This window comes from Cyprinodon variegatus, unplaced genomic scaffold (assembly GCF_000732505.1).
Source record: "Cyprinodon variegatus isolate N-32 unplaced genomic scaffold, C_variegatus-1.0 Scaffold1387, whole genome shotgun sequence".
Taxonomy (NCBI): Eukaryota; Metazoa; Chordata; class Actinopteri; order Cyprinodontiformes; family Cyprinodontidae; genus Cyprinodon; species Cyprinodon variegatus.
This window is the reverse complement of record NW_015151840.1, coordinates 67,476-87,481: the sequence shown is the minus strand read 5'-3', so window position 1 is coordinate 87,481 and position 20,006 is coordinate 67,476. Positions and strand designations below refer to the sequence as shown.

The 20,006-nt window shown below is 36.2% G+C and overlaps 3 protein-coding genes across 3 annotated transcripts; 2 read left to right on the top strand and 1 right to left on the bottom strand.

The window, feature by feature from the left end:
• The first annotated feature begins 6 nt into the window (after window positions 1–6).
• On the top strand, window positions 7–9,048 carry actl6a (actin like 6A). Its single transcript, XM_015402723.1, has 14 exons — window positions 7–167; window positions 1,642–1,718; window positions 2,538–2,712; window positions 3,952–4,052; window positions 4,349–4,446; window positions 4,634–4,728; window positions 5,754–5,860; window positions 5,960–6,049; window positions 6,141–6,202; window positions 7,293–7,407; window positions 7,572–7,652; window positions 8,044–8,139; window positions 8,241–8,327; window positions 8,441–9,048. Exons 1-14 carry the CDS (start codon window positions 143–145, stop codon window positions 8,519–8,521), a joined length of 1,290 nt encoding a protein of 429 aa, XP_015258209.1. The 5' UTR covers window positions 7–142; the 3' UTR covers window positions 8,522–9,048.
• Window positions 8,691–14,847, bottom strand: mrpl47 (mitochondrial ribosomal protein L47). The gene is given in 8 exon segments (XM_015402724.1): window positions 8,691–9,293; window positions 9,296–9,339; window positions 9,430–9,525; window positions 10,755–10,885; window positions 10,985–11,081; window positions 11,816–11,876; window positions 13,525–13,673; window positions 14,713–14,847. Coding segments are annotated over 8 exon segments (831 nt in total). The 5' UTR covers window position 14,847; the 3' UTR covers window positions 8,691–9,174.
• A 188-nt stretch (window positions 14,848–15,035) lies between these two features.
• On the top strand, window positions 15,036–18,458 carry ndufb5 (NADH:ubiquinone oxidoreductase subunit B5). The gene is made up of 6 exons (XM_015402718.1): window positions 15,036–15,192; window positions 16,577–16,659; window positions 17,079–17,145; window positions 17,288–17,349; window positions 17,780–17,886; window positions 18,245–18,458. Exons 1-6 carry the CDS (start codon window positions 15,075–15,077, stop codon window positions 18,363–18,365), a joined length of 558 nt encoding a protein of 185 aa, XP_015258204.1. The 5' UTR covers window positions 15,036–15,074; the 3' UTR covers window positions 18,366–18,458.
• The last annotated feature ends 1,548 nt before the right edge of the window (window positions 18,459–20,006 follow it).

The following is a 20,006-nucleotide window of genomic DNA, read 5'->3' as shown; positions in this document are numbered from 1 at the left end:
AGCTGCTCGACGCACGGCGGCGCGTGCTTTGTCAGAACGATCGATGCTAAATGCTAGAAGCTAGCTTTTGTTTTGATTGAGCATCGCAGGGTTTCTTTTTAGCGCTACTAAAAAAGAGGCCGCTCTTTGAAACACTTGCACGATGAGTGGCGGAGTGTATGGAGGCGGTGAGTGGGAACTTTAATAAAAATGGAGCGAAACCTGAGGAAAACTGTGCGTCTTATATTAGCAGGAGCTAGGTTTGGAGTTAGCTAGATTAGCTAGCGGTGCTGACGCTCCGCTCTGTGTAAGATCAGATACACATTGTTTTTTGTTTTTACCTCCGATAAAAATATTTGAGAATAATGCTATTGTTCGATTTAATTTAGATATATCTGTTTGTGTTTCAATCATTTAACTAAGCTTAATTAAGAAAGGAACAATGAATGAAAGTGCGATGGAGGAAGCATCCATTCATCTAATAACACATGAGCTAAAAATGAACTTATCGCGCTGTTATTGACTGGAATAAAGGAGGATTAAATAATAAACCATAGAACTATTCGCTATAGTGACCATTCACTATAGAACTATTCACTATAGTGAATAGTTCTATAGTGAATATATATCATTATTCTTGTCTTTATTATTGAAACAGTGCCACATTCACAGCTCTAACAATTTAATTAATTTTGTAAATACCATAGAGTAAATATAAAGACCAAATAATACTAAAAAAAAGTACATTCGACGATGCATTGAAATGATAGGCGACATGTGTAACATTGACACAAACTCGTCTTAAAACCCATTTTTATTCTTTTACTTTTAACACAGTAAAACTTTCTGTTTTCTTGTTTTATGGTTGTTTTTAGATGTTTCTTTTTATCAGGTTTGTATTTAGTTTCCTTTTTTGTTATTTTACACTGTTTTATTGCTTTCATTGCTTTTATTTCCTTGGTATGTAAAGCACTGTAATAGCTGTGGTTGTTTTAAAGGGCTCTATAATTAAAGTTGAATGTAGTTTTAGACCTCTTAAGTTTTTCATTCGTATTTTATTTTATTGTGTTTACCTTCATAAAATAGCTGTTCAAAATAATTGCAAAGCATTGATGTGGACATCCAGTTACTGTCTTTAGGGAGGTTGCTACAAAATATTGTTTGTTGATTTTAAATGAAGCAACATTAGGACACCAGGGAAAAAAATCATAAAGTTTCTAATGCATTTAGCAAGTATCACCATGTGCATATAGAGTATTGATACATGGCACTTATTAAACTAACTCTCTTTGTTGCAGTCCTTTACAATATTGATGTGTCACACACTGATATAATTGTTGGCCAAAGTTTTGCAGTTGTATCTTCCAGCTGCTCGGACATTAGAGAGAAAATGTTGAAATTATTAAAGAATGACCATTGTGATTCTAGTAGTTCATTTATTTTAAATAGTATAATGTCTTCAGGACCAGACAGTCACTATTTTGTTACTATTCTATTTTTATCAAGTTGCAGAGCTGAAATAAATCATATTGTGCGTGGGAAACACTAATTGTATAAACGCCTTACTTTCTTATTTCTTGTTTATAGTCTTTTTCATAGCCAAATTGTCAATATAAATGAATTTTAAGTTCTCATCTCCTCATTTCTCATTGGTTTCTGTAGATGAGGTGGGAGCTCTGGTGTTTGACATTGGTTCGTATTCTGTAAGAGCCGGCTATGCGGGAGAAGATTGTCCCAAGGTAGGTGGATCACTCGGATGACCTGATTAGGTGGGAGTTTTTTTCTTTCTGAGTTCCTGCTTGTTTTCTCTGGGGGAACACCGGTGTCAGGAAATTAGTGCTGTCACCCCAGAGACAGACTGGATAAATTGAGTTCAGATCATTTTGGAACACTTCTTTGGTTTAGATTTGTGTTCTTTTGAAAGAAATATAGAAATGAAGCATCAGAGACATTGATTTGTTGCTGTTATTTTTTTATTTTTATATTCTATATTTTTCAAAACACTTTCTTTAAACACAGTAGTCATGCTTGTGTCATTATTGTTTCTATATCACTGTTTTAATGCATTTATGTCAGTCTACTGTCTTAATTCAGTGGTTGTTGTTTGTTCCTGATGACTTTAAATGCAAGAATTAAAAGTGGTTTCCATACATAAAATGCAACTTTCCTACTAAGGTGTATGCATTCATTTACAAATACTTATAAGATATATTTCTATAAAGTATTAGTTTCGCTTTAGACCTGCATATATGAATAAAGAATTTCTGACCAAAGCAGGAGCTATGACTTTCCTATGAGAACATCTCTTAATTGTTTAGGAAAACCATTTTGCAAAACCTTTTGTTTTGATCTGCAAGCATATGAAATGAAAATCAGATATTGTTACTATTTTTAAAAGTAAAACAGTGGTTTGCGTAGTTTTCTCCAAAGCAGTATTTTGTTCATTAGCTGAACTTTATGATTTTCTACATCAGCTGAAAGCCAGTTCTGGTCAGAAAGTTAAAGCTACACGTGTGCATGACCTGAAATTATTTTACTTTTGGTTTGTCCTGGCCTAGGCCGACTTCCCAACAGTGATAGGTGTTACTATTGACCGGGATGATGGCAGTACGCCCATGGAGACAGATGGCGACAAGGGCAAGCAGAGCGGCACCACCTACTACATCGATACCAATCAGCTGAGGGTTCCGAGGGAGAACATGGAGGTTATGTCTCCCCTAAAAAATGGCATGAGTGAGTATTCAGTTTTATTGTGAAGGATAACTAATGAGAATTATCTTAAAGACTAAAAAAGTTTTCTTGATGAAAGATTTAGAAGTGCTGGATTGTTAGAATTTATTCTGATTCTTAGTCTGGTATTTTTCCAAGTTTTTGTTATGGTCAGTGATGAAAGCTGTATAAATATTTATAAATCACTCAGCTTGATACATATCTATAGTTAGACCCTTGCGATGTGACTGTAGGTGAGTTCGTCACAACCTTGACTGATGTATGCATGACGACTGTTTGTGAATATTTATGAGAATATTTTGAGCCAAAGCCACTCAGTACAGTCTCACAATTTTTTTATTTTATTTTTTTTAACCAATGCTTAAATGTCAATGTACTGCATAATCAACTGCGGGGGTCATGTGTCCAGAGCTGTCATTGGTACTAAACAGACTTCAAATATCACCAAACTGCACTTGTAAATTAAAAGAGTGTATGTATATAGAGGCTTGGGCATATTTTTCCACAAACTGCTCTGCAGAACCTTTTCATAAAGAACACACATGTTGTTGAAGGTGCCGTGCAATATTTAAAATGTATGTAGTAGTTGCAGTTTTGGGTAAAAAAAAATTAAGAAAAAAGAGATTAATTAATGCATTATTTTATTGTTGGTTCTACCATTATATTGATTATTCAAAGTTGTTGTTTATAAAAAGATTTAATTTTTAGACGGTCAAGATTTTTTTTTTCCACCCATCCATCCCTCGGGCTTCTATGATTCATTCATAATTTTTTGCTGTTAAATGTGCTCTCATAACTGATAAACTAGCTCCCTGCAAACACTAGCTGCAAACAGCGTCAGATTCAAATCAAATTTCGACCCAAGTGTAGCCCAGCTCACTGCTACCTACAACCCAATGAGTTAACCATGTTAATTGCTGCAGAGCACCACAGTGGGACCATTAGTCCCTTAGTGGGCTGACCTGGAACGTTGGTGCACAAATTATTATCTAAAAATAGTTCATCGTTGCTCTAATTCTTTTATCATTATCTTGACTGGGTCAAAAAATAGAGGTTTTAGTGCATTTGATGTTTAGTTTTGTTGCCAATGAAAATGTAGTGAGATTTAACTTTGTTTCTTTTTTTATTATTTTAAGATTTTTTTTTTTTTTTTTTTACTGATAAAGCAGTACTTCTCAAAAGATAATGTCTAAATATGTCTAAATAACGTCCGGCTAACATTCTCTTTTCTGTCCCTTATAGTTGAGGACTGGGACAGTTTCCAGGCCATTTTGGATCACACCTATAAGATGCATTTCAAGTCTGAACCCAGCCTGCATCCTGTGCTCATGTCAGAAGCATCGGTGAGTTTCTTCTTTTCTTTTTTTTTTTATATCAGTCCCCTTTGATACATTTTTGCTCATTGTGGAGTCAAAATATATTTGTGTACTTTTAGCACAGGTTGACAGCAACCGTCTGTTTAGGATTTGTCAGATGCCCTTAGTTCTTGTCTCAGAGAAAATATATCAATGGATTTGAAGTGTAGCGTTTTTTGTGTGCACTGCTGGTGCGCATTGCTAGTGCTTAGGGTGTGCATCTGTTTTAAGGTACGTAACAGTGACGATTTATTGTGAAGCAGTAACGTCTGTTTTGTTTGCAGTGGAACACGCGAGCAAAACGAGAGAAGCTTACAGAGTTGATGTTTGAGCATTACAACATTCCTGCCTTCTTCCTGTGTAAATCAGCAGTACTGTCTGCGTATCCTTCACTGTTTTATTTCATCCAGGAATGAAAACACTTTGACAGAAACAACTGGGTTGATTTAATTATTACCCTTTCTCTTCAATGTTGGGTTTTCTGCTTATTTATGAAACACCACCTCTGCTAACAGGTAGCGTATACTTTGAACCCTCTCTCTGTGTTTCCTTAACTTTAAATGCCCCAGCTTTGCCAATGGACGGTCTACAGGTCTGGTGTTGGACAGCGGGGCCACACACACAACAGCAATTCCAGTACATGATGGTTATGTCCTTCAACAAGGTAAAACCACAAAACAAAGACAAACAAAGTTCTATATCCAACACTGGGATTTAATTTGTAGTATGAAACCAAATAGGAAAAAAATGGTTGGAATTTAAAGGTGGATTGTGTTGTTCTGTCTTTTCTCTGCGATTTGATGCCCTCTGCTGGTTGGAGTATGTCTTGATGATTTTCTGCAGTAATTTTTATTCATGCTGCAGTTTTGGGTTTAAGTGATGCAGCGGTCTCTGTGCTCCGATTATTGAAAAATAGGAATGTTGATGTTTTTAGTAGCATATTATTAGGCGCTATGTCTTATGACGATCTTATTCTAATGGTTTGACTACTTTGTTCCTGAAACTAACTTCAATTCTTACAGTACGTTTATATATTAACGCATTCCTAGAGCCTCTAGACACGTTAATGTGTTTAAAACTCATCAGAATCCTCATTTGGGTTTAAATGTGGTGGACCAAAACGAAGCAGCGTTTAATTCCTTTCCTCTGATAATACCTAAAGTAAAGTCATTTAGTAAACAGAGCTCAGTTGTCATTAACAGTAAAAAAAAAAAGAGCTGTTTTCGATTGCTTAGCTTCTAATAGAGCCCTGTTTAATGATCCAAAAGCTGAAGGAGGAGTACCAAACTGCAAACATACTGACGTTTTACTCTCCACCAATGAACTGAGAGGCTGGATGAACATAAATCCGAGAGTCTGCCAAGATGTCCATGGGATCTGTTGAGATCCATTGCATCTGATTGGAGAATTCCTTGAAACTCGCTTCTGCGCTGCTTTGATTAATAATAAATTCAGTCCTTAACAAGATGTGAAAAGGTTTTAGGGCATCTGAAAGCTGTATGGAGAGAAAAACCAGCTTCTGCACTTTGTGCAAATTCTGATCAAACAGTGGAGCAGAATCCAAACGAGACAATTAAAAAAGTGTAATTTATGTGAATTCATCAGAATAACAACTGAGATCAATTCGTCACTCTCCCAAAGTAAAGCTGACCTCATGCTGTTTTTAATCTCTCGTTTATTTTTGGGCAGGCATTGTAAAATCACCTCTGGCTGGTGATTTCATGAGCATGCAGTGTAGGGAACTGTTCCAAGAGTTAAACGTGGAGATAATCCCTCCCTATATGATTGCCTCAAAGGTAAATATAAGGTTGAGTTTTTTTTTTTCAAAACTCAATAGTTTTAAATTTAACCTTTACGTGGCTGACTTTGCTAATCTGCGTCTGAATTTGTCCCAGGATGCAGTGCGGGAGGGAGCCCCAGCCTGCTGGAAGAAAAAGGAGAAACTACCTCAAGTGACTCGGTCCTGGCACAACTACATGTGTAATGTAGGAATGAGCTCTTCATTTGTTTTAATGGAAAATAAGGATTTCTTTTAAAGTCTGGAAATGAATGAGTGCTGTTTTCTGTGTCTTGCAGTGTGTAATTCAGGATTTCCAGGCATCTGTCCTGCAGGTTTCAGACTCTCCATACGATGAACAGTGAGTTTGACATAAATTTACATTCATTCCAAAATTACTTTTTACAATATTGTGTAAAAGATTTATCATTTATACACAAAATATTTGGTATACCCCTGTAAATCACGTAAGTAAGGTCTTCCCCTCCAGAACTCTGGAGTCTAGACTGCAAAAAAAAAAAACAGGTCGCTCCTTGTATTCCAGTGTGGTTCTATGTTGGATGCCACTTATGGAAGTGTTCTTGTTCAAAAATACTGTGTCAGCTAAGAGTGGTGAAATTGTCAGGAAGTAAGTTTAGGCACAACCGTGCACAGACTTTCTGAAGGGTCAAGAGTTACAGACCTCGAAACTTCATGTGGTCTACAGATTAGCATAACAAGCCTTGTGGAATGGATCCCCATGGCAGAGCAGATGCATCCAAGCCATACATCAAGTGCAGTGCAAAGCCTTAGATTCAGTGGTTAAAGAGCGCCACATCTGGAGTCATACTCAGTGGAGACCAGTTCTCTGCAGGGACCCATCAGGTTTTTGGCGACTGGTCTGGGTTGGGAAGTTTCCTAGGTAACAGACCTTACTCGTATGGATGGGTACTTATATCATTTTTGTCTTATTGTAATAATGTAAGAAGAAAGTGTTTTTATTCATCCTGATGATAGTGAAATTCAAATGAATGTCTGAATTCCCCCAAAACTCAAAATATTTTTAGAATACTACATTACATGCATTTACTTTGTGCAATTTAGTGTAAACGTAAATGAAAAATGCCTTGTCTGTTTTAAAAATGTGTGCATATTAATAGTGATTAGTCAAGTTAATAGTGAAGTGCAGTGGAAAAATGTTACAGCTGTATGGTTGTTTACAAAAATAAAAGAAGTATTTAATACTATGTCACCTTTAAAATGACAGTCTTAAATAACTAATACCATAAATAATGTGAAAACACATTTTTAGACCAAAAATAAGCTTTTTATGGCTTTTTTTTTTTACATAGTCCCCGAAGTGTGGCAAAAAATGCAGATGTTCAGGTTCTTAACCATCCATTTTTTTTCTGTTCTTCAGTAGACGTGCTTTTCTCTCTCTAAATGATTTTCTCTTCATCTTATTTCATCAGAGTTGCTGCTCAGATGCCTACGGTGCACTATGAGCTCCCTAACGGCTACAACTGTGACTTTGGTGCAGAGAGACTGAAGATCCCAGAAGGGCTGTTTGATCCCTCTAATGCTAAGGTTTGTGCGGATTCAAAAGGCAGCGTTAAACTAAAATAATTCTTTAACATTTAAAGATGGTAAACCTACTCGGTGACCCCAATAATTATTTTTATGGAGGACTAAATGTTTATTTAGGTCATTTTCTTAAGGAATGATTTGACACAAGAACTGCTCCCATCCAGGGCCTTTCCGGAAACACCATGTTAGGAGTTGGCCATGTGGTGACGACCAGCGTAGGAATGTGTGACATCGACATTCGACCTGTAAGTGTTGACAGCCATTTAATATATTGCAACTAAAATCTTCTCTTTTTTTCCCAAAACAAATATGATCAAAATATGTTTATTACTGCAGAAATGCATTGATCGGTTTGTGGCAGATGTCTCTATTTTTGTTTCAGATACTAAAAATAGTTAACTTTTAGTCTTCCTCTCCCTAACACCATTTTGAATCCTGTAACTTTTTGTTACGTTGCCTGTTAGTACTTATTGTTGTTGGTATAATGCAGTCGCTAATTAGAAAATGAGTTTCTCCCTGGATTTCCAGTTTAAAATAGTCTGATTTACTTGTTTTCTGTGTATCTCTTAGTCAGTAATGAGGGAAGTGATTGGCTTCCAGTTTCTCTTCTAATGTTTTGATTTCGATGCATCAAAGGGTCTGTATGGCAGTGTGGTGGTAACGGGAGGAAACACACTCATTCAGGGCTTTACTGACCGACTGAACAGAGAACTTTCACAGAAAACTCCTCCAGTAAGATAAAGTCATCTTTTTTACACCATTTTAAATTTTAAACCACAAATTAAATGATCTTTGATCTAACTGCTAGAATCCCCCATGTTTGTAATTTACAGAGTATGAGGCTGAAGCTGATTGCCAACAACACTACGGTGGAACGCCGCTTCAGTGCATGGATAGGAGGCTCCATCCTGGCATCACTTGTAAGACCATATTCAAGCTTTTTTACATAAGCTACTTAGCATTTCTTACTTTAATTGAATATGTAAACATTAGTTTACTTTGGGTGCCTGACTGAATGTTTTATCTTCTCCAGGGAACTTTCCAGCAAATGTGGATTTCTAAACAGGAGTATGAGGAAGGAGGAAAGCAGTGTGTGGACAGAAAGTGTCCTTAATGTGACATCCAGCCTCAGCTTTTCTGTTCCATCTCCTTTACTAGGTTAACATTGTGAGGCATTCACCTCTGACCCAGACTCAGGAACGCTCAACTCTTATTTTCTATTTGTTTCTTAGAGTTGGTCACCTGTCAGGATCTCAAAGAAAAACATCAACTCCTCAAAGATCTTTTTTTTTTTAGATTAAAAACAGACTGTTGCCTTATCTGTTACCTGTTGATGGAAATGATGCAGTGATACGTTGTTTATAATTACATTTAGAGGAAAGTCAGAAACACTTGTGCAGGATCACAGCAGGAAACTAAAAGGGTAAGACCATAAGTGATAAAAGGATTTTAATCTGGAGGAAGCATCATATAACTTGATGTGAATGTCTTCTGTTTATTTTGTACAATTGGTAAATTTGAGAGCATTTGCCCCTGGTTAGTCATATTTCAACTAAGATCTGTATTTAATTCATTTTTTACTTGTCATTGGCTTCATATGATCTTTGAAAAATAAAGTCATTTTTGTTATGGTTACATGTATATTTGAAATTTAGAAGTTGTTTATTTTATAAGTCTGAGGTTGCTTTATTCTCACGTGTCAGTAATGAAACGGAACACATCCAAAAGAGACAGTTTATCTTATTTAACCAAATTTCATGAACTCAATCAGGTCACTGTTTTATAGCATACTCCACTGGGGGGAAAAAAGTTTTGCAGTTTCATGAAGATGGAACCTTCATCTGAGGAAACCTCTCCTTTAATTTGGCCAAGCTTTTCCTCTTTAAATCTGCTTTTCTGGCTTTTTCCCGAAGGAATTTCTCAATACGCAACCTGTCAGAAACAAACAGAAAAACAGGCTTTGGTAAAACCCCTTCTTACATATCAAATAATAAGTTCAGCAAACAGTTCATATGATCTTACCTTATGTGAGGCTGGACAAAGTAGGGTGTGTAGAATTTCTTGCGCTTATATCTTTTATTCATGTACCACGGAATTGCATATTCCTTGAAGCGATACCTGGTATAAAGCGGGACCATATATTACACAAGTGTCATGTGTTTTTTATATGACTACTAATATCCAGATTAGATCTACATTTAAAAGCGAAGTGTATAATATTAACTTACACTGATGTATGTTATTTATTACCACCTATGAGCTGAAAGTCTCAATCTTTGTTTGCATTGTCTTAGAAATTGCTATTAATAATTAGGAGTGTGTATTTGTGGAGCCAGACATCTGGCGCTATGACAGAACAGCTGTCGAACTAGTCACTAGTGAGATCACCATTACGCTCGAATGGGACTATGGCAAGCAGGCAATCAGTGAGGAAACACCTGAAGAACGAGCTCTATGACCAGTAAGATCTGGCCCACTATAGTTTCCCACTGAAAATAACGGATTAATGCTGGTGTTTCAAACGTGGGTCGACCCGCTAACAATCAGCATTTGGTTCCCTTCCCACTGGCAAAAAAAGCTGGGTCTAACCCCTCGCTGCAGCTACGTGTCTGGTGAAGCATTGATGTCAAGAGTGCAACAGAAATCAGGAAAGTAAACAACAGAGAAACATGTAAGGAAGCCAGGGTGTAGTCAGTGTGCTTTGTTTTGCTATTTTGTCCCTCCCAATCTTTCTCACCAGTGCTGCTCCATGTTTATCAAATGTAAAAAGAGTTGTTTCTCCTTTTTAGATCAGAAGCGACTGGTGCGGTGTGCTGACGTTCGTACTTTGCAGTCAATGGTTTTATGCAATTTAGCAGGTTAACCTGGCACTGGTGTTCCCACAGCATGCAAATCAGAGCTGAGGTTGTTTTAACGTTGGTCAGAATCTGCGGGCAAACTGAGCGACGGAGCGGGATAAGAGAAGACATTGGGTGGTAAAACACGAAACAGTCCCTCTAGGGCCTTTTAAAAGCCACTCACAAACCTTTTAGAAGCATTCCCTGCTTCATTCCTATTGTCTCCATATTCCATTTTAATTTAAAAAAAAAGCTAATCCCTGCCGCCTCATTTACTAAATTATCGATCAATTCATGATACTTTCTCATCTCCTCGTTTGTATACTTGTCAATTTACTTGTGACAATAGTAATGTAGATTTTATGGATTTGATGCTGTGATCTAATGTTTATCGTTGCAATCTGACATTGTAGCTTTAAAAATATGCTGATATTAATAAAGAAGAAACTGAGATGAGAGGGGGCCAGGTAAAATAGACAGTAATTTCAAGATGAACTAACAATCTCTCACCAGTATTCAAATCCGAACATGTTCCTCCTCCAAGCTCCCGGCCGGCCTTTCTCCTGTCCCGTCTGCAGCAGACGTAATGCCGTCTCCCTTTCGTTCACCACCGTGTCCAGCCTGATCATTGACCGCTCCACCTATAGGCACAAGGACCTCCCCATTAGACAGAGTTTTGATTTCAGCACCATTCAATAATTTGCAGACATGAGCTAAAAATTAACAGGAAGTGGACCAACCTTCCTCAGCCGTTCAGGACTCGGCATCTGGACCCTCTGTCTTTTTGCCTCCTGCTCCAGTGTCAGCAGCATGTTCCTTTCCTTCAGCAGCACATACCTGAAAAATAATTTAGGTTTGCTTTCACAATGTATAACTTTTTATTTTATTTATTTATATAAAGCTTTCATTGCAAAAACATCATGGGTGTGTGCTATTCTAATGTTTATTTGAACCAGCTTCTACCGACTTCCCAAAGTCCAAAAGCTTTCGGCAGAGCCTTTAGCTGTCTCAGAAACGATAAATAGGCGCATATTTTTAAAGCAATTATCAGATGGATTATTTCACCCAAGATTTAATTTCCTGGGAAGTCTGTGATAACCAGCCTCTCATGGAGGTATCAGTGAGTACTCTGCCTGCAGCATTTTATGGAGATATTTGGACATCTAGCTAACTTTGCACTGCAATAGTACTGACTGGAAGTGACTGCTTAGACATGTTTTATCACTTTTAATCTGGGAAAAGAGATTTTGGCTATGCCCCATATGTGGTACATAGTTAGGACTTTTTCATTTTAATGGGACTTAAAGAAAACTACCAGAAAAGACTAGGTTTCTCACTAAAGTAAAAACAAGAGTAAATAAAACCAAAGTAATATAAAATGTATAATAAGTAAATCTCTTGAATTTCCAGGGTCAAATAAAGTTAAGTCTGGATATTGAGGACTTTTTCTTCAAGACAAGTTTGTACTTTTCATAGATTTCTTTCTCTAGGGTGTATTAAGAAATATATCAGAATAACACAAAACAATGCATTATACTTTCAAAGGCTATCAGGGGCTTCCAATTGCTCACCAGAGTTTGTGTAAGTCCTCATTACTCTTTGTTCTCAGCTGTTTTGCTGTCCATGGAGCTCCTGTAATGAATAAAACAGTGACAGACAAACTTAAGATGAGATTATGCATCAGGAAGGACACCTGATTCTGTAATTTTTCATATATCCTGAATCACATAAGTACCGGTAATTTTAAACTGCCCCTATAAAAAAAATACATAGAAGTACAACTCCTTCATGCCAAGGCCGGGAACTGACATGGCGGAAAAAAATATGTAACATGAGGCCGAAATATCTATTCTTTCCAATGAAATACTAATTCATGCACACTTTATATGGCCATTATAAGCATTTTTGCTGTGTTAAAACATTTTGTAAATTTTCTAATTCCATCTTTTGAAAAGCCTAAAGAGTCTAAAGTCATGCATTTTCCCCTCTACGTTCTTCCTTGGTGCAACACAGCACTGACTACATTTTATTTCTCAAACACCTGAGTGGCCCATCACAAACTATTGGTACCAGAGAATCCACTTCCTAATCACCCTTTTTTTCCCAGCAATAGAAACCAGTGAGGACCAGAACTTTAAGAGGTGGGCCTATAGGCTTCACCCTTAGAGCATATCGCTGGTGGGCTAAAGGCAGAATCTCCAGACCCCAAAAAAAACAGCATCTGCCTACACGGTCAGCCTTCATCACGTGTAAATATGCAGCCAAGTAATACAGAGGAGAAATGGTCTCTGGTCACCTCAGAGCCAGAGATCACTGCTGCCCTGAATCGTGAAGACAAGGTTACTAGCTGTAACAGTACAAAGGGGTAAGAGAACAGAAGCAAAGCGATAAAAAAAATCCATAGCTGGCTCATGCGTAATGATGCAGCATAACAGGCACTGTGTGTGTAAAGCGCTGCTGCAGATCTAAATAAACTCTGACCACTTGAGGTTTGATGAAACTCGGCTCTAGTTACTTTAATGATCTAGAAGTCACTTTGTGGGTTTGAGGCTCCAAGTCATCTTAGGTGATAGGTGATTGTATTTTTTTGTCTATCATTTTGAAGCTGTTCACTCTAAAAGAGAAGGTCCTTTCTCTTCTCTTTCTCCTCCACGTATAGATCATATCAGTGCCATGTTATAAACTGCACTCCCTATAAGATGAGCATATTACTATGAGACAAGTAATGAATGCACTTATTTGTTGCTTCACTGGATCACTCTGCACTTCACATGAACATATTTGTATCCTTTCCTCCTTCAATTGGACCTTGAGCTGAAACGTAAAGTGTTAAAGGCCAACACCTATTGGAGAGGAGCAGTGTTATTTTATAGCACAGTCACACACACACGTCGGTTCATCTGGTCATCTTTTATACGTGGCTGTAAATATTTTATTTAAATGCATCACTGAGAAATTGGAATCTCTTTAAAGTTTATCAAACACTTAAAATACAAATCAATCAGCCTATCCTTGTCTGTTATCTTGGTTTGTTCCTCTGTTCCTGAAGGTGCGCTGTAGGAGGATTATGATTTAGAATTTTGTGAGCACCAATCGTTTATGCTGTGGCCACAAATAAGTACATCAGGAGACCAAGTCTGCACACAAATGTGTTTTTCCAGAGAACAAATTAGTATTTTGTGGGAATGAATAGTTATTTCATGTGCACATTATATAGATACTTTTCCCATGTCCTGGGCTCCGTACCTTTACATAAGTTCTAGTAAATGTATTTTTTCACCTGACTTCACAGTGGACTCTCCCCAGTTCTCAGGGTTATCAAAGAACTCTTCCAGGCCTCTTCTGCTGACGCTCGTGTGCAGAGCTCGATGCTGAGCCACAGAGTTGATGGGAGAGATCCAGGGAGGGGCAATCAGGGAGATTCTTTCACTAAAGAAGGAAAAAAGATGCACATATGATTAAATGGTATACGGATCGCTCCTTTGGAACATTCAGGCAAGATGGAGTAATCCTTTTTTATTTTTTTTTTTTTTTTCTCTCAATACATTTACATTATTGAATACCAAATAAAATGTTAGAACCTGACCACAGCTATTACTATTTCAATGCAGTTTAAAAAAAAAAATGTTATACACTCCAAGACTAACATTCTGGAAAGTTGAGTCCAAAACATTCACAATGTTGGGTTTCATCATCTGTATGTTTACCAAAACCAGTCAGACCTTGTTTGGGTTATCATTAACTAATAGATTCTTGATGGGATACTTTATCATTTGTATTATTGAGCATAAAAATGGAGAGAAATAGCTTGTTTTAATGTAAATTTTCATCTTTCTCTGTATGTATTAAACATTAGCATCACCCTGTAAATATAACTCATAGTACAGCCTTTCAAGGATTATAGTGTTTGTAAAAATCAGTTATAGATTACACATTAAAGCATAAATGGGGATCTTTTAGTAATTCATGTTTTGTTTAATTTAACACATCTTGGAAAAAGCCTGCAGTGCATTTGACCAAATCTTGTTTCATGGTCCATACATTAAAACCAACAGAAAGGCAAAAGGTGGAGTCAACCAATCAGATAAAACAGGAAATCTGTACCAGAACGAAAACCCTGATTGGTGGATGTCAAAGTTAATCAGTTTGATATTACCAGATCAATTGAAGATGAAATGTATACTTTTATTTGTAAATTAATCTTAAAAAGTTGTTGTACTTTAAAGAGACATATATCATTTTTATAAAATGTGAAATAAGGCTTGGAAACTCATATTTATAAATTCTTTGTGATCCTTGCGAGAATTTATATGAAGTAAAGGGAAATCCAGTCGAGGTTTACGTTTAGTTTGAGCTCATCATTTTCAGAAAGAGCAAATAAGTGTGCATTACAGACGGATTGAAGGATTGATTGGTCTGCTTATTTAAATGATAATAATAATACATCCCCACAGTTATACTAGCCTACCTTAGAAGATTTTGCTGGCAGATTTTCAGATTTACGGAGCAGTGCTGAACGTTTATCGCTGGAGATATCCTGAAGACGCTCTGAAACTGTTTGCACAGAGTCAAAACGCGTCCTAACGAAGAGGACGACGCCATGTTTAATTACGATTACCCAACATGCATTTCGTGTAAATTATCTTTATTTATTTGCATTTTTTTTTTTTTTTACATTTTTTTCTATTATAATTAGACACATGTTATGTTAACTAATATACAAACACAAATAATAAAGAATAAGAGGGGAAGCAGTTCTAATTATTGTATTACTTTATTTCTTCTTGAGCCAATCACAGCGCGGCTTGTTGCGCTGTCGCCACAACAGCAATGGTGGGCATGAGCCTTCTCAGGTCGGCTGCTTCCTTTGCAGCAAGGTTTGGTCCTCTGAAAGCTGGGAACAATGCGGCGAATTTACTCACTCGTTCCATCCCGCGGAGTGATAAAGGTCAGACGATCTCCACTGCTTTAAATAGACCAGCCTTGAACCCTAAAATCGGCTCCTTTTTGCGATGACCTTGCGCTAGGTCTTGTTAGCATGCTAACACAGGCTAAATGGAGACTTGCCTTCTGTTATCAATTCAGTATTTATATGTAGGTGCTATTATTTGCTGATGATACAATATTTTGCTGTGGGAAAAATCTACAGTGTTCAAGAGCTGGTTTGTTGAGAATAAACTGATATCAAATTTAAGCACAAAAGAGTTGAACATTTATTTTAGGATAAGCAACATAGACATAGAAAGCTACTTCAATTAAATTTCTGGGAGTAATGGTTGATGACAAATTAAATTGGAAATCGTATATTAGCTAAACATCTTTTAAGTCTGGCCTCATTTCACACTTTTCCTTGTTCTTTTTTACTACCCTGCTTAACTTATTGTGTGGAAGTATAGGGAATTACTTACAAAAATGCAGAATCTATTTACATCCTACAGAGAAAAGCAATTAGAATAGTCTAGTGCTGATTAAAGCCAACAGACCAACTCTACATTAAAGTGAAAGCACAAAAATTAAGAGATTTAGTTGATTTATCTTTAAGGTTATCCATTAACTAGTACCACAAAGTATCCAGGAGTTGTTTTGGGTGAGGGCAAGTACATAAAGACCTGTGAGGTGCATTTATGCTGAAGATGCAAAGAACAAATGCAAAGCATCGCTGTCTATCAACTAAAGGAGTTAAGTTATGGAATAACTGTAGCGATGAAATGGAAAGGTGTAATCAAATGTAAAGATTTAAAAGGCTTTTCCGAAGCTTTTTTTGGACAGATATGAATTATGTAAGGGTGTTCTTGAAAAACAAACAAATCATTATTTAGATTAGTGTGTGGGAGTATTTATATATATATTGCCTGTTGTTCACTTTGTCTGAAAAATAATGATTTTTAAAAAGTGATCTTCAAATGGGGGTCTTGCTACGTTTATATCACAAGGTGATCATTTATATATTTATATGTTAAATCTTAATATTTTTCATGATGTCTATTTCCAACAGAAAAGCATTTTAAAAAAGATATGTGTGTGCACACACACATACATCGGTTAAGGTGATATATTACAGTAGATTGCAAGACATAACCGTATATTTTGACTGTGTAGTGTAAATAATATTTCTATAATGTATATATGTAATAATTTTTATTTTTTATTTTAGAGGTTGAATCTGCTTGACCTTTTTCATGCTTATGTTGGTCAATAACTTTACGCTGACATTTAAAACAGATAAATATTTTACAAAACTCTGTTTATTGTTGTGAAACACCATTGTAAATATTGCACCAATTGTTATTTGCATTGACAGGATCATGACAGTAACTATTGCTCTTTTTTAGTGGCGATCCGTTGGGGTCATGGAAAGAAAATGTTTGTGGTCAAACCATCTGACTATTATGACAGAAGATTCCTGCGCTTATTGGTGAGTATTGTAGAATAGGTTATTTGTGGGATAAAAAGGTTTTAGACTGAACTTTACTACTAAATGTAAATCAAAAAGCCTACCTTCTTGGACATAATTATTGTTAATTACAAATAATATGATTACCTTTTTTTTAATGCAGTTTTTATGCATTGATCTTTGCTAGTCTATCACATCCTGGCAAAATATACAACAGATTTTTTAAATGTTTTTTGAGAATCCTGGAAATTTTTCAGAAGACAATTGACATCTTAAGAAAAGCACTTTGTAGCTACACTTAAATGACAGTGGATAGATGTATTGAAAAACACTGGTTGTTGTTGAATGGGGTCTCGATTTCGTCTTTGCTAGAGGATGTGACCGAGAGAAAACTGTTAGGTTTTCACCCTTCCATTTTCTTCCTTCTATTATTTTTGCAGCAATATTATATCCTGCTGACTGGTATTCCAGTGGCTGTATTTGTAACAGCGGTAAATGTCTTTATTGGTAAGTAAAATTTTTTTTGGAGGAGTTTAGAGTCTTGTACGTCTATGTACCCATTTAGTCTTTCTAATAAATATTTAAAGGAAAAAAACAAGTCCATTATGTAGCAGTGATCATAAGTTGTACATAATGTTTTATTTTGTAGGTGAGGCAGAGCTTGCTGAAATTCCTGAAGGCTATGAACCTGAGTATTGGGAGTACTACAAGGTGTGTTCCTGTTGGCTTTAACCAATGTTTTGGGAATAGTTTGGTTCTGGTCTGTTAATATTTAGATTAAGAAACCACAGTACTAAAGAAACACAGAAAAAGCTTTGTTTGTTTCCTTATTGTTCTTCTAATGTTTATTTATTTTATTTATTTACAACTGTGCTCTCTTTTAATTATTATTGCACTAATGAAAAGACATGAGACTTTTGTTTATCTTTTGTAGCCTATGAAATATATTTTTGTATATATATATTTTTTTACAAATGAAAACAATTTGACTGTGGTTACAGGAGTTTTAATTTCTTTGTTTAAGGAGTATTGAAACATACACTGTTCTATAAAAGAAATAAGAAGAACTGATAAAAAAGGAAATGTATTGCTCTTTTTCCGAAGGTGCTTCATTGTTAATATTTGGTTGTTTTTGTTTCAGCACCCCATCACCAGATGGATTGTTCGGAACATGTATGATTCCCCAGTGAAAGACTATGAAAAGGTGATGGCTGCTATCCAAATGGAAAAGGAAAAAGCAGACATGAGGTAAATACTAGTTTTTCTGTCACAAAACTAAGACCGGATGAAATCTTAATGAAATTGAAATGTCTTTATGATTCCTTTTTTGCAAAAAGCAAATTAAGCTACTTGAATTTTAGATGCTAAAATAAAAACAAATAATATATTTCTTGGATTTAAATAGATTCTCAGGGCTAAAACTTAAACTGTTTGTAGGGGCAGAAGTCCCACCAATAACATAGCCCCGTTTTCCTGGGTATAAAATGCTGCTGGCAACCAAAAGAGACAGGTTGATTGTCCTGTAGATTATTTCAGGCTGTGCCATCACTGAAATCATGTTATGACTTTAGATATTTTTCTGATGTGTTTTCTAATCCCTGAACAGACTGACACAGCTGGAGGTGCGTCGGCAGATGAGACAGACCGGAGATGGCCCCTGGTTCCAGGTGCCAACTCTGGACAAGGAGCTAATTGACAACAGCCCCAAATCATCACCTGACAATTAAGAAGGGTGTTAAAGCTGCATCATGGGCATCAGTCCAACTGTTTGTAAATTGTTCCCTTGTTGCTTTAATAAAGTATCTTTATGTGGTCTGATATCCAGTTTTTGGCTTTACTCTGCTGATATTTACAAGTGTCCCATCCAGGAGGTAACTTCTCCTTTACTCCTAGGAGGTATGACATTATTTTCCAAGCCTTAAAGAAATCAACATCTCTTTCCAAAGACAAATGTTTAATGAAAGCCATAGATCACACAAATAATGAATTCCTATTATTGACTTTATTTTAGACTTTTTGCTGTTAAAAGTTATTTTATTCCTTTTGTCCACTAGATGGCATTGCTCTTCGTTTTGAAGAATGTTGGAGCGTTTCTAACTCCTGGATTCTTGTTATGGTACTGCCAATACAACTATACACATTGGATCATTATGTTTTAACTTAAAAAGGTGAAAAATGTTTAGGCTGCATTTGAGCATCTCTAGATTAGATCTTGATACAAGATTGATCCGAGCCTGATATTTCGTGAACAGAGTTGGTTAAAAAAATACCCAGTCTGAGATCCTTAAAGCTTTTTGTTTATAAAGGACTTCAGAAAATAGCTGATGTGTGGTGGCTCATCCTCTGCAGGAAATACAAGTTTTCTGGGATGTGCACCCTCAGGAATTTGGTGCTGCTGACCTCCTCTACAGCTGAGCTGTTGATGAGCAGTGGAGCAGGCTGGTTCTTCCTGAAGTCAACGATAATTTCCTTCATTATCTCCACATTCAGGATAAATGTGCATAACTTTATTAGTGAGGGTCTGTCTTAAGTAATTTAGTTTCAAAATATAAATGTTGGCTCATTGTGATTATCATAGATTGACCATGAACTGGTTTTGGTGCCTATATAATTTTTTGGCCACCCCTATGCACATTTTCTGGAACCGCCAGTGCTCAGCCATAGATTTACTATAATATTATTTCATTGCCCTACTATTATTTAATCTAAGTTAAATAATTGAAGCATATACATTTTTTAGCTGAAATGAATGAGGATTTTTTTTTTCAATTTTAATATTTTTTTATTTGTAAACGTAAAATTTCCTATAGTCTATCATAAATAGTCCTTAAGATGCAAAAACATTGAAATGTAAGTTATAATACAGCGATGCCGTGTTTGAAATGTTGGGTCCTCCTCTACGGAAGAGGATTAGATTCACTGAAATTAAAAAAAAAAGTGCACTGATTTTTAAAATTTATTTCAGGATAATATGAGAAAAATGTCAGAATTCTGACTTAATCTCAGAATTCTGACTTTAATCTAAAAATTTTTGTATCTTAATGTAGATGGGCACCATGAAGGAAGAGATGTGGGAGCACACAGCTTCACTGACGAAGATGAGAGTTTTTTGAGAAGGCCAGTAACACATTGGTGGAAAATGATGGAATTAGGTGACTTTTTACGTGCTATTTCATTAATGGAAGAGCAGAAGTTGATTAAAACAAGAGAGCTAGTTTAGTCCTTAAAACAGACATGGCAACGACTTGATGCTAACATGTTTGTTATCTGTCAGATTTCTGAGAGAAAGAAATCGGAATTCTGAGAAAAAAAGTCAGAATTCTGAGATTAAAGTTAGAATTCTGAGATTAAAGTTAGAATTCTGAGAT

What these genes read in the sequence shown, in the direction of transcription:
- actl6a (XM_015402723.1), top strand. Translation starts at nt 143, where the DNA reads ATGAGTGGCGGAGTGTATGGAGGCG. An exon ending in AAATCAGCAGTACTGTCTGC is followed by an intron (nt 4,447 to 4,633) that starts GTATCCTTCACT and finishes TAAATGCCCCAG; the next exon opens with CTTTGCCAATGGACGGTCTA. An exon ending in GGCACAACTACATGTGTAAT is followed by an intron (nt 6,050 to 6,140) that starts GTAGGAATGAGC and finishes TGTGTCTTGCAG; the next exon opens with TGTGTAATTCAGGATTTCCA.
- ndufb5 (XM_015402718.1), top strand. Translation starts at nt 15,075, where the DNA reads ATGGTGGGCATGAGCCTTCTCAGGTCGGCTGCTTCCTTTGCAGCAAGG. An exon ending in GAAGATTCCTGCGCTTATTG is followed by an intron (nt 16,660 to 17,078) that starts GTGAGTATTGTA and finishes TTATTTTTGCAG; the next exon opens with CAATATTATATCCTGCTGAC. An exon ending in AAGGAAAAAGCAGACATGAG is followed by an intron (nt 17,887 to 18,244) that starts GTAAATACTAGT and finishes ATCCCTGAACAG; the next exon opens with ACTGACACAGCTGGAGGTGC.